Source organism: Taudactylus pleione, unplaced genomic scaffold (genome assembly GCF_031769625.1).
Source record: "Taudactylus pleione unplaced genomic scaffold, aTauple2 ptg000758l, whole genome shotgun sequence".
NCBI classification, from domain to species: Eukaryota; Metazoa; Chordata; class Amphibia; order Anura; family Myobatrachidae; genus Taudactylus; species Taudactylus pleione.
In genome coordinates, this window is record NW_028285160.1 from 2,986,372 (window position 1) to 2,999,069 (window position 12,698).

The 12,698-nt window shown below is 41.3% G+C and overlaps 1 protein-coding gene across 1 annotated transcript in view; it reads right to left on the reverse strand.

Annotated features, from left to right (window-relative positions):
* Positions 1 to 12,698, reverse strand: part of ITGB8 (integrin subunit beta 8) — a 145,903-nt gene that overhangs the window by 23,972 nt on the left and 109,233 nt on the right. Inside the window, exons 6-9 of the mRNA XM_088457356.1 lie at positions 11,624 to 11,782; positions 8,598 to 8,693; positions 8,425 to 8,514; positions 6,829 to 6,963 (exon numbers count right to left, since the gene is read on the reverse strand). Of these exons, the coding sequence (XP_088313482.1) occupies positions 6,829 to 6,963; positions 8,425 to 8,514; positions 8,598 to 8,693; positions 11,624 to 11,782 (480 nt within the window). The remainder of the gene's footprint in view (positions 1 to 6,828; positions 6,964 to 8,424; positions 8,515 to 8,597; positions 8,694 to 11,623; positions 11,783 to 12,698) is intronic.

Genomic DNA, 12,698 nt, shown 5'->3' on the forward strand with positions numbered 1-12,698 from the left:
TCTTTCCAAATGCTGACATTTTTTAATCTTTAATTATTCCATAGAATCATATAAAAAAGCTCTTCATCACCACCCAGTAAAACAGCCAGTTTCCAACTTCTAGCAATTGATGTTATTCATGGTGTTGAATAACATCAAGGGTTAATAGTTTATTTTTATCAATTAACAAAATGCAAAGTGAATGAACAGAAGACAAATCGAAATCAAATCAATTTTTGGTGTGACCACCTTTTGCCTTCAAAACAGCATAGATTAAATACAGGATGAGTCTCCCATATATAAATATTCCGAAATACGGAATATTCCAAAATACGGAATTTTTTGGGCTTTACTGAGAAAATGAAACCATTGATTTTTGATGGTTCAATGTACACAAACTTTGTCTAAGGCACAAATTATTAAATGTTGTATAAAATTACCTGCAGGCTGTGTGTATAAGGTGTATATAAAACATAAATGCATTCTGTGTGTATATTTGGTTTCCATTCCCAAGATATTTCATCATGATATGCAAATATTCCAAAATACGGAATATTCCGTTATCCAAAATACCCCTGGTCCCAAGCATTTTGGATATCGGAGACTCAACCTGTATATACACTTTATGGGGTGCCTTGAATATACTGACACACAATAGCAGGCATTTGGCAAACATTTACCATCATAAGTGGTTACATGATACAAAAAAGTTGAGAAACTCTACCCTAGATAGTGCATGTAAAGATATCAAAAATAATACAAACAAGGTAAAGCTATATACTGGATACACTGTAAATGTAAAGTAACTATAGCATAAGAAATAGTTACATGCTTATAGCAGTGTGTTTCATTTTTTACGCAGGACTGTAGTATCCATAGCAAATCTCCCAGAACTTTAGGTATAACTTTCATCTTCTGACAGTTCTGGCAACATAAATGTATATGCATTGTGACAATTGACTAACAATGATTTGCAGCAGGTTTGTGTGCACCTTAGTAACACAGTGTAGTGTACACTAAAACAAGTGCAATAAATCACTTTCTTTAAACTATGTGACTTACAGCTGTATCATGTTAACACTCAGGATGAAAGGTGTCTGTGGCTATATATCAATTTATCATGCCGACAGTCAGTCCTAAAAGAAGAACTAAGTACAAGAAAATGTACCGTACAAAGCTGCCACGCTCGTATCTCCCAAATATATCTTATGGGTAGGGAGGGCCCTGCTCATGAGAGAGCTTACAATCTCATTGGAAAAGGGCACAGCTGAATCAAGAGGAGACTCCACTGACTCCATTATCCTGAATATTATATCATCCCTCCACTGTCTATGTTGTCAGTTCAGTGATTTGTAGTGTCTGGATCTTTAAATTATTAAGCTGTGTTTTATTCTAAATAGAGATGAGCAGATTGGTTTTGTTGAAAACCAAACACACCTGAACTTTGGGGTTCTGAGTATAACAGGGTCTCGATTCTGGACTTCTCGCAAGTTTAGAACTTGGATCTAAAAAATGGATCTTATGTATTTTGGATTGCATTTCAATCTCTCCCTCGTGCAGTGAGGTGGTCGGAAATTACTCTAAATGACAGTTATTGATATTAATAATACTTTAGGAACAAAAACAGGTCCAAATTATGTGACTTTAGCTGTTTTTATAACATTTTAAAGAAATTCAAAACCAAAACTAAAATCGAATGAAAAAACATGAGGATTGTTTTGCCAAATCCAAAACCAAAACAAGACAATGATTTAGAGCCAAAACCAAAACACGGGAGTCTCTGCGCATCTCTGATTCTAAAGTATATCACGCTTGCTTATTTTTTTCCCCCAAGTGGGAGATCTTGGGGGGAAGTCTAAAGGAGCATACAAACGGAATGATATGATGATATATCGTTACGATATGAACGTTAATTATATCGTTCAACGATATATCGTTCTTATCGTTCCATGTGTATGCAATGAACTTCCAACGATGCGTGCTCCCGCTGGACGATAACGATGTCGTCCATCGGGCATGCATGCAGGCCAATCTGGACGATATGGTGCATTTTCCACAGGGGTTTGCGATTGTTGGTCGTTCAACGTTGGTGATATCTTCAGTGTGTGCATGAACAATATCGTTCATCCAGCACACCAGGAATTTCAAGGGAGATCATTCAGCGATATCGTTCGCTGAACAGATCGTCCCGTGTGTACCCAGCATTAGTCGGAAATGCATGAACACAGTGACATGAATCAAACAATAGGTACCCCCTCCCCATCGATGCGTAATGCGTCAAGTTGCACAGAATGAAGCCCACAGGCCACACAATTCATTAGAGAAATTCCCAAAATTCAAGAGTTTCTGTATATTCCGGGGGACCATGCATGTGTGAAAGCACGAATATAATACAATAGAATTTCTGTGTGTCAGGTTTAACTAGGATTTTTTAGGCATTAACATGACGTGAGAGAAAATACATAGCTCTTATTTGTCTAGCTGGTTTTAGTGCAGATGAGTTTAAAAATAAAATTTTCAAGAGTATAAAACAATGGCCCCCTCCCCACACACCTGACCAGGCACCTGTGTAAAAGGTTACACTTCTCTCTGCCAGAGACAGTGATGGCTGCAGCAGCTACGCAATCAGTGCACCCACACTCAGGAGTTATTCTATAGAAATGGTGGAATTTTGCCTCATATTGGCCATCTTTGTATATTGTAGCCCAGTGGTTCCCAAACTGTGCACTGTGGCACCCTGGGAACCCTGTCTTGCACCCTGCCTTGGGAAACCTAAAGGGGTGCCAAAGGTTGGTGGTCCAGCACTAAATCAAATTATTTATGGTCAATGTAATGTAAATATGTGAACAGACAGAAGCACAAACCTGTCCCCCACCACACAACTGAACCTATGGATGACAGGTCAGCACAATTTACTGCACTTTACTGCTTTTAATTTTTTTTCTGAATTTCTCAATAACAGACTTTTGGCTTAGGGGTACAGTGAAAACAATGCTGATACTCTAGGGCGCCTTGGTTCAAAAAAGTTTGGGAACCCCTGCTGTAGCCTTTAACATTAGATCACCATATATTCAACCGCTTCCTCTTTTGTTAATGAGTAAACTGTGGGCGTGACATAGTTAATGTCACAATGAAAATGTCACTTTCATAGAACACATATAGGGGTGCATTCATTTAGGAGAGATGTAAAATTGTTTGGTCCGGAGTGATATGCAGGCGATGTGCAGTGTACACCAGTGGTTCCCAAACTGGGTGCTGTGCCACCCTGGGGTGCCTCAGAGAAATTTCAGGCGTGCATCGGGTTAGTGGTCCAGTACTATATAAACTTATTTTTAGTCAGTGTGTTCGGCAGAACCAGTGCTGCTAATGGCAACCAATCAAAAATATGTGGACAAAAAGTGCAGCCCTGTGAACCAATACATAACTGTACCTAAGGGTGACATATTAGTACAATTTACTTCATTTAATGTTTGCTGAATTTCTCAATAAGAAACTTTTAGCCCAGAGGTACGTGGACAAAATGCTGATACTTTAGGGCACCGTGATTTGAAAAAGTTTGGGAACCCCTGGTGTACAAAAATCTCATACATGGCTTACTTTGTGCACCCCTATTTGTCTGCAAAGTACAATGCACAATGTAAAAGTGATGTACGGATGATGTAGGGTGCCACCGCCAGCACGCACAAGCAGTCACAATGGCACTTTGCCCGTACATTGCTCCTAATTTTGTTAAAATATTTTATGTAGTTGCTCTTTTTACTATTTTTTTTTTCACTAAATCAGCGTGATCTTATAGAATGAATATGAGAGTGTCTGTCTTCTTGAGAAAGCACAACAACAAAAAAATTAAGTAGTTTAAGAATATGGTATAAAATAACAAAGTAGTTAAATCAAAGATACTTTTAACCAGTTAACTGTCTAATGTTTTTTTTTTTAAAGAACGCTCAGAAACTGCATGTTTTTTATGATTGAATTAGGACAAGAACATCTATTCAAAACTTATCCAACACAATATTATGAAATTCTTTATTGAAACACATAACATTAATATTATTGATTGTTGAAGTTAAATATTGACTGGCAATATATCAGAATAATGATCATTGTAACATTGCGACTTTACACTTCCTGCAGAGAGGAGCAGCTGCCAGGTGTACACTGGGGGGCTGAGGGCTATCGCTGAGGGCTAGTTCATTTAGGGGGGGGGGAACTGTCATGTTGCCAGTACGGCAGACACTGGTGGAGGGAGCACGGATGCATAGAGGCAGGAAGGTCCCTCTACCATAATCTTCTAGCAGCCGCCCAGTGGGCATTTCTGACAAGTCAGGTAACGCACAGCATGGTGTGGTCGCAAACAATGCAGCCACGCCTGGGGAAGTGATTCCGAATTTTTTCAGATTCTTCCACTTTTTTTAAATATCCCCCAATGTGATGCTACAGAGTACACTCAACTGAGACATAAGAATTACACTTATACTGTAGATGCACTTACAGGGTTTCCAGACATGGCACCTATGCCAGTCTGATAGTTAGGGTGGTGATGGCATTAACATTGAAAATTTATTATGGGAGACATTTGAATAACTTCTCCCACACATATTAGAAATGGGATCCGGTCAAAATACCGACAGTCGGGATGCCGGTGCTTAGAATGCTGGCGCCGGAATCTCGACACCTGTCAGAATCCCGGCACCAGCATCCCGACAGTAAGTACTGGGGTTAGGGGGAGGGTTAGGCTTAGGGGTTAGGGTTAGGCACTTGGGGGAGGATTAGGGTTAGGCACTAAAGGTGGAGGGTTAAGTTTAGGCTGCAGGGAGGGGGAGGTTTGGTTTAAGCACTAGAGGGGAGGTTAGGGTTAGGCACCAGGGAAGGAGGGTTAGGGTTACGGTAGGGAGAGGGGGAGGGTTAGGATACTGACCGACAAGTGTCAGTATGTAAACTCTTTTGGGATGCCGGCTTCGGGATTATGACCGCCGGTATCCGGGTACCCAACCCATTAGAAATAGATAGCACATATTGGGGCACATTCTGAGATGGAGTAAAGCAAGTAATGGGACTCATACATCTACGGCCCCAATTCCTTGTTCTGCCAATCAGACCCGATCCACGAACCAATCCGCACATCGTGGCCATCGATGATCCACAATCTGTCAGTGGATTGAGGAAATTCAACATGTAAAAAAATCCCTGACTCTGATTCTGAACATCTTCAGTTCGGAATTGGGGATTTTTCAGCATGTTGAATAGCCCTGATTCCCTGCCATCATCAGAAAGGAGAATTGCCGCACAGCGGCTAGATGTATGGGGCCGTTAACTTTGCACCTCAGTAACACCACACTGCACTGCAGGTAGGGCAGAATTAAAAATGTGCAGAGAGATTTACATTTGGGAGGGGGGTGTCCAAACTCAAATCTAAATTGCAGTGTACAAATAAAGCTGCCCAGCATTTCTGAGCTACATGCAAAACCAGTCAGCAAATGTGTTTGCACCCCTTGTATATAACCATGGTTTGTTATAGATACAAAGTTACCTGGTTTTTTTTGCTTTGCTTACAACACAGAATCAGCCCCAATCGCTCCTGGCTTCAGGGACCAGATACGGGGTAAGTGTCCCAGATGAGGGAAAAGGTGCTTATATTCCATATATCCCATGGCGTGATCACCCCACAAGACACATGAGGCCATACTTGCCAATTCTCCTAAAATGTCTGGAACATTTTGAGGAGCTCTCCCAGGCTACCAGAGGAGCAGACCACCCTCCCATATTCTGTTCACTTCTGCATTGAGGTGGCGGCCATGAGATGATACAATTCCATGTGTATGTTTCATTTTTCAATGTGGGATGGGGCCGTGATAATGCGAATTGCTTTACCACATCCTCTCACTTGCCCTTGAAAAGTAGGCAATTATGAATAAGGGGGTATACAGTACATTAACGACTGTGTAATTTGTACTGTAGGGCTCGACAAATCCCGGGGGCCAGGTCGTCATGGCTACCAGATTTTGCTGCCTGGCTACTAGATTTTGCAGTAAGGGAGGAAGCAGATCCTCATCAGCTTTGGCGGAGATTCGTGCCTATAGTATTGCGGTGTTCATATCATGCACAGGAGTGCATGTGCTGAGTGTTGCCTGCGGTGTCTGCTGTGCCTCTGTCCGTCCCCGGCCTGCATTGACAACTCCTCTCCATCCTGGCCTGCTCTGATTCCTGCTATCTGTCCCAGTCTATGCTGATCCTCCTGTATGTCCTGGCTGTCTACTGTCTCCTATCTCCGGCTGCATCGAGCTCTTCGGTAGTAGGGTCTATGCATGGCCAGGGATTGCGGAGCGGCTTCAGAGGGATAGTGGTGCGACCATGAGAGCCATGAGAGGAGAGAGGGTTTTGTTGTACTTTCTGGCACCATTATTTTATGTGAAATATTACTGGAGGGTGGGGGGTGGAGCAGGGGAGCTGTGCAGAGCAGTGAGGGGGGCTCCTTTTTACTGTATCCATTCAACTGTGACCATTTTGTGGACTACTATAGTGTGTATAACAGTTGCATAACACACAGAGCTGTGCTCCTCACTCACTCCTGTAATTTCTTTGGGGGGGGGGGGGGGCCGTGGTCTGGCTCCTACACTTACAGCCTGGCTCCTAGATTTTAGAAAAATTTGTCAAGCTCTGTTGTACTGTGTTACTATAATGGCTGCAATGGGATAATAATTATAGTAACAGGACCTGGTATATGGACAAACGACTGGGGCAATACATGACTGAGCAGATACTGCAAGGAACACATTTATTCATGACTGTGCAAACATCTCAGATATAATTGATGTTCACAGCTGCAGAGGATATTCCAGAATACTGTACCTTGTCATTACTCTTTACATTATGACATCCTTCCATCCCGGAATGTCTGCTCCCATCCGGACATAGAGCCGTAATATTTACATAAATACCCTTTGTAGGATTATCCACTTGAATCTTCATTTCTGAGAGAAGTGCCTGGAAGAACACATCAAAGTTCACTCTACGTTTTATTTACAAAAAACATCCATGTTCTTCTTTCTGCTGTAAAATGAACAGCTTATTTGTCTGGGTTTGTCTGAATAGATGAATTGTTTCCTATGCACAAAGAGTGCTCTGTAAGTTATATTCACCAGCTATATGGAAAAACCTACTTTACAAACTGCAGAATGACATTTGCTGGAGGGGAAATTTACTGTATCCCTGTCAGCTAACAAAGGGCAAACGTAGCCTGCTCTACAGTGCTTTAATAGCAATATATTACTTAAGTGTCAGGTTGTACCGGTCATCTGCACACAACAGAGCCAGACATTTGTAAGACAAAGAAATATTCATTGGCAACCAGATCAAGAGGAGGAAATAATATCTATCTATTTAATTTAATTAATTGGTGCACCAATGTTTTGGGAACTAGTGTATTCAATGAAAATGTATTTAAAAATTCTGTATTATTTTTAATGTTTCAGTATAATCGCCAGGGGTTTTCGGTACCCCTGGCTACATTTTAACATACTAGATGCCATGCCAGTTGTCACAGTTTGTCCATGTTGCTCCTCCACATAGAGGCATCAGGTCTGTGCTTTTCATTATAGTAGGGGGACACTCCAGGTCTTGTTTTCGGTATAGTAGGGGAACGCCAAGTTTGTGCTCTCCTTTTGGAAACCAGGGTCCTTTTGCTTAGACCACAGATGTTGTCATCATTATAAGCACCAGCATCTGTCATTCGTTATGAAATGTGTTCCTCACTACAAATGTACAATGACTCAACAGCAAGTCGTGTGGTAAGACCTGGTACTACCAGTAAAACATATACATTTTTTGGCGTTTAAGGAAAAAAATCTTACTGTAATACCTAGATGACGGCATTTAAACATAGTCTGATGTTTGCTCCATGTGTGCCACCACCCTTTTCTAAAGTTGGCCCCCACTTAAACGTGGCAGTGGTCACGTCATTCATACTGTCAGACAATATGTAGAGAGTGAACCACAGAACAGCAGATGATGGTAAATGCAGGTGAACCTTGCTAATACAAACCGCAAGGAATGTAAGCGATTGTCTCAGGCAAGCTAGGCTCCTAAAGCACTTGTGCCATACAGCGCTTAACCTGTCAAAAATATATCCTCATTCTTCAATGTGCTTTATCACTATAAAGGGGGATGTATCAAGTCTTGGAGAGTGATAAAGTGGAGACGTTGCCCAAGGCAACCAATCAGCTTCTAACTGTCATTTCATAGGCTTTCCTAGATAAATGACAGTTAGAAGCTGATTGGCTGCTTTGAGCAATATCTCATCTCTACTTTATCTCTCTCCAAGGCTTGATACATCTCACCCTAAGTCAGGAGGAATGTGTCAATAAGTTAAGAATAAATGAACACTATACAACAAGTAATTATTTCACAAAAACTGTGATAAACAACCTGTCTGTAGATAAAACTGACCTGATAAGCCTCAACCACCACATTATTAATATTCGATGCTTCGGCGTCCAGTTCCTTGGCAGCTGTCCCTGGCAGCAGTGGTAAGAGATCCTGGGAAGGTGAAATTCCAAATGTTATTCAGAAGATAAAATCCCTGGTGCACAAAAGAAACATTATCTATACAATGGTGTTACCTTGTACCAATTAAAGGAGCTTTGCTTCACAGCGAAGATCCCATAAACATGGTTCTCTACTAACTTTTCTCCAAGCAAGCCTAGTGATGGGTTCTCCTGTTAAGAAATAAGGCTATAGTCACTACTAAAAATACAATGATAACATTTTATCTTTATATCAAAACTGTGTATACAGGAAATATAAGGAAATAGAATGCACATGATATTATAGGTATAAACAAATAGGAAACAAATAACTGGAAACATGGGGGGAAGTTCATTAATATAATTCTGTCACTAATATACTGTTCTACACCACATTCATTAGAAACAATTTGTGCATGACAAAATATAATTATTTGTAGTATTTGCATGTATTTATGGGAAAAATAGTAAATATATATATATACAATGCTGGTCCTGAATAATGCAAGTCCTCAACCTGCTGTGGTAGTGGCAATAATGTAAATAACATTACATTATTGCCACTACCACAGCAGCTTGAGGACGGGGTCCGAAGGGATCCAAAAACATTGCTATCATGCTGTGAAATGATTGGATGTAGTGAACTGTACTTTATATAAAAACTTTTTAATTAGTAGTGCCGTGCATGGACTTGCATTATTCAGGACCAGCATTGTATATTAAATAGCACGAGCACACAAAGTTGCACCACAGCAAATGAGTGCCGGATTTTTGGAATATTATATATATATATATATATATATACACATATATATTTATTATATAATGCCCTAAGCTGTCCCATCTATGCCATGCGCAGTGGGAGATGGGGCGCACTCCACACTCCAACCACTCCCAATACAGTAATGGGACAGCCCAGATAGACGAGCCCTGAGGACTGACGTTTTCGGGGGTTTGCCTCAATCCTCATATGTATTAAGCTCCGGAAAGCAAAAGTATCCAGAGCTTGTACCCGATAGGCAATGTCACCTAAAGATGGCATTGCATATAAATTCTTTTCACACAAATCCTTGGAGACCTCTCTGTCTCCCCGGCAAACTCGGAAGTCCTCACAACACAAGTGACAGCTCTTGTCGGTAGAGCGTAATTATTCGCAATTATTCATGCATATGGCATTAATAAACACAACTATGCATGTGATAAGAGGCGGGATGTATCACATAGAATATACGATGCTGCCTCTTTATAATTCCATTATAACACACAGGGCAAAACTGACACATGGCCACGAACCCTAAGTGTTCACACACACACGCACACCTGTCCTGCTTCACCGCAATAAAATGTTGGGACGTATGATTAATGACAGCAATACAGAAAATGTTTTCAAAAGCCAGATTACGTTATGTAGAGTATATTTGGAGATATTTATGAAATCTGGTCTTAAAGTAACTGTGCAAAACCGATTATATACAGTAAACCACAGCAACCAATCAGACATTTGATTACTTTTTATAACCAATACTTGAAAATAGCAATTCAAATATGATTGGTTATATAAAAAGTACGGAGTGTGTAGGAAATGCAGTACATTGAGCTTTATAGAGAAGCCTGTCTAGGTCCTTCTGCATGTGAGTGAGGTCGTTGTGGGTCTAATAAACGGAAATAAAGTGCTTTTAACTTATTCCACTGAAGTCTCTCCTACAGTATTTTATGCTCAGCAAACATCAGAAATAGTTAAATTGGAAACAAGCAGTTGCAGATTATGGGAGGTTGTGTCCTACATCCACATTATACCCATGATCCCAACATTTTATGGAGACAATGAACAATGTAAGGTTGTGTTGCAGCAAAGAAAACAATGCAGCATTTAAACATATGCGTCTAGGGAACTGCTCCTAGTGGCTAATGGGTTAACCCTCAGTGCTACATAACCATTATGGTTAAATGATGGCATTATGCACTAAAAGCACATGTATAAATGCATCAACGGTTATTAAAACTGTGGGCCTGATTCAGAGCTGGACGCTATTTGCGGACGCTCGTTCAGAAAAAGGGGCTGGCTATTTAAATTAAGCGCTCGCTCTTTGCGGTCTGTTGACGCCTCTATGTCTGAACGAGCGAACGAAACATGCGCTCACTATTTTTAAAAAAACGCCTCCTGGCCGTTCGCATCATACGTCATCTCCGCTATTTATTTGATTAATCGAGTACATCGAAAGGCGTCTGAACTGCTCGCAGTGCTTGTGGTTGGATTTTCCTACCGCAATCATGCGAGCAGTTCAGGCTAAAAGACAACCAAGTGACGTGGTCGATGACGCTACTTTGTTAATTATGCACACCCTTAAAATGCCCGTTTTTTACCGTTTGGCACGCCTGCGTTCGGATCTCCATTCCCCGTTTTCAAGCACCTTCCCCTGTTTCCACCCACAAACGCCTCATCCTGTCACTCAAATTAGCAGGCATTCGCTATTTTGCGAGCACACGATTTCCGACCGCACTGACTGGTTCGCGCATGCGTATTACAACCCATACACATGCGCAGTTGTGCGAACATCGCTCGGAGCGAACGCTTACGAGCGGCTCTGAATCAGGCCCTGTGTTCCTTAAGTGTGGTATAGGCAGTGAAAAGGTTAAACTCCCACTGCTGTGTGTCAGGAGTGAACTGGAGACCAATATACATTATGTGCAGCACTGCATCCCCGGGACAATGCTGCAGAGTTAAGGCCCCCCACACCAAAGTATCTATAATATATAGCTGCTGTGGGACTACATATCCCAGCATGAACTGCCACAGTTTTAGCATTCCTTAATAGCAAAACTCTGGCAGTAAATGCTGGGATATGTAGTCCCACAGCAGCTGGAGAGCCAGGGTTCACCACCACTGATATATATAATGCAAATAAACAAAATGTGATACAAAGTGTTACATCACAGGGCCGGGAGCATTACGTTTTTCACGGCTGTGTCATAATGGTGAAAGCTTGTCCATAATTAAAATGTATTAAATGCATATTTAAGAACTATAAACTGTATCCCTGGTAGTCTAGGAGGATCTGTATAAGTGTAGGGTGAAAGAATACGGGTCATCAGCTGAGATTTCCGCAGTAACACACCCTTACCATATCGGTAGCTCTGGTGTAAACATTGTCTTTCAGATGACAGTTGCCATCATTCGGAGTGACTATTCCGGCTAATTTACTATCAAGGGCTAAATGAGAAGTTTGATCTGTCATTAAAATAATTAAACGCTTTGCTTCTTTTCGCCAGCCAATATCTTTCTGAAACATAAAAAGAAATACATGACAAAACTGGTTATGGTTAAACTTAATGTTTTTCAACACCTACAAAGAAAGATTATGGTAATAGACTATTGGTGATACACTATTAATTTCAAACATAGGGGCATATTCAATTAGACGCAAAAAGTCCCGTACTTTTCGCATGCCGGACTATTCGCCGACATCGCTGGTTTTCCATGCGAAAAATTATCGCGCTCGTCCCCGCTCATCCCCGTATTCAATTAGAAATCGGCAAAAACGGGACCCGGCGACTTCGGACTTGGTGAAAAGTCCTGTCAGATATGGGGAAATCAGCCAGACACCCACAAAAAGATGCACTGACATTGGGGATCACTATAGATACCCCCCAATAGGCCTGCTGAAGGTATTTGGGGTACTTAAATGCTGTCAATAACTGCTAATTAGCGTCTTTGCAGAAGTGGTGTAGAATAGCATTTAGCTGTTTTTGGGGTACACAGAAGTAGGTGCTAGCATATTTTAAAGTTGGTAAAGTGAAGTTTTAAAAAACGTAAAAAATCCACCTGCTGCAACCACCAGCAAATTTAAAAACACCTGGGGCATACTTGGAGACCCCCCTGGAGTCTATTTCGTTTTTAAATTTGTCCCCCAACTTTGGACTTTTTCACCCCAAAAATGAACGTACTTTTCTGGGGTGATCTAAAGTTTTATTTAAATTTTATTTGACGCAGTTTACCTTTGGGGGACTGTCCCAATGGTGCAGGGGGGTTTCCAAAGTTTGCGCCCCAAAACCCCAATTCTGCACTTTTTTTCGACACCTATTCATAGGCGAAACTTTTTCGCCGGTTCCAATGCATTGAGTTCCGCACCGGCGAAAAGTCTCCAGAATTGAATATGGAGGAAACTTTTCGCATGGCGAAATGACGTCACTCGCAAA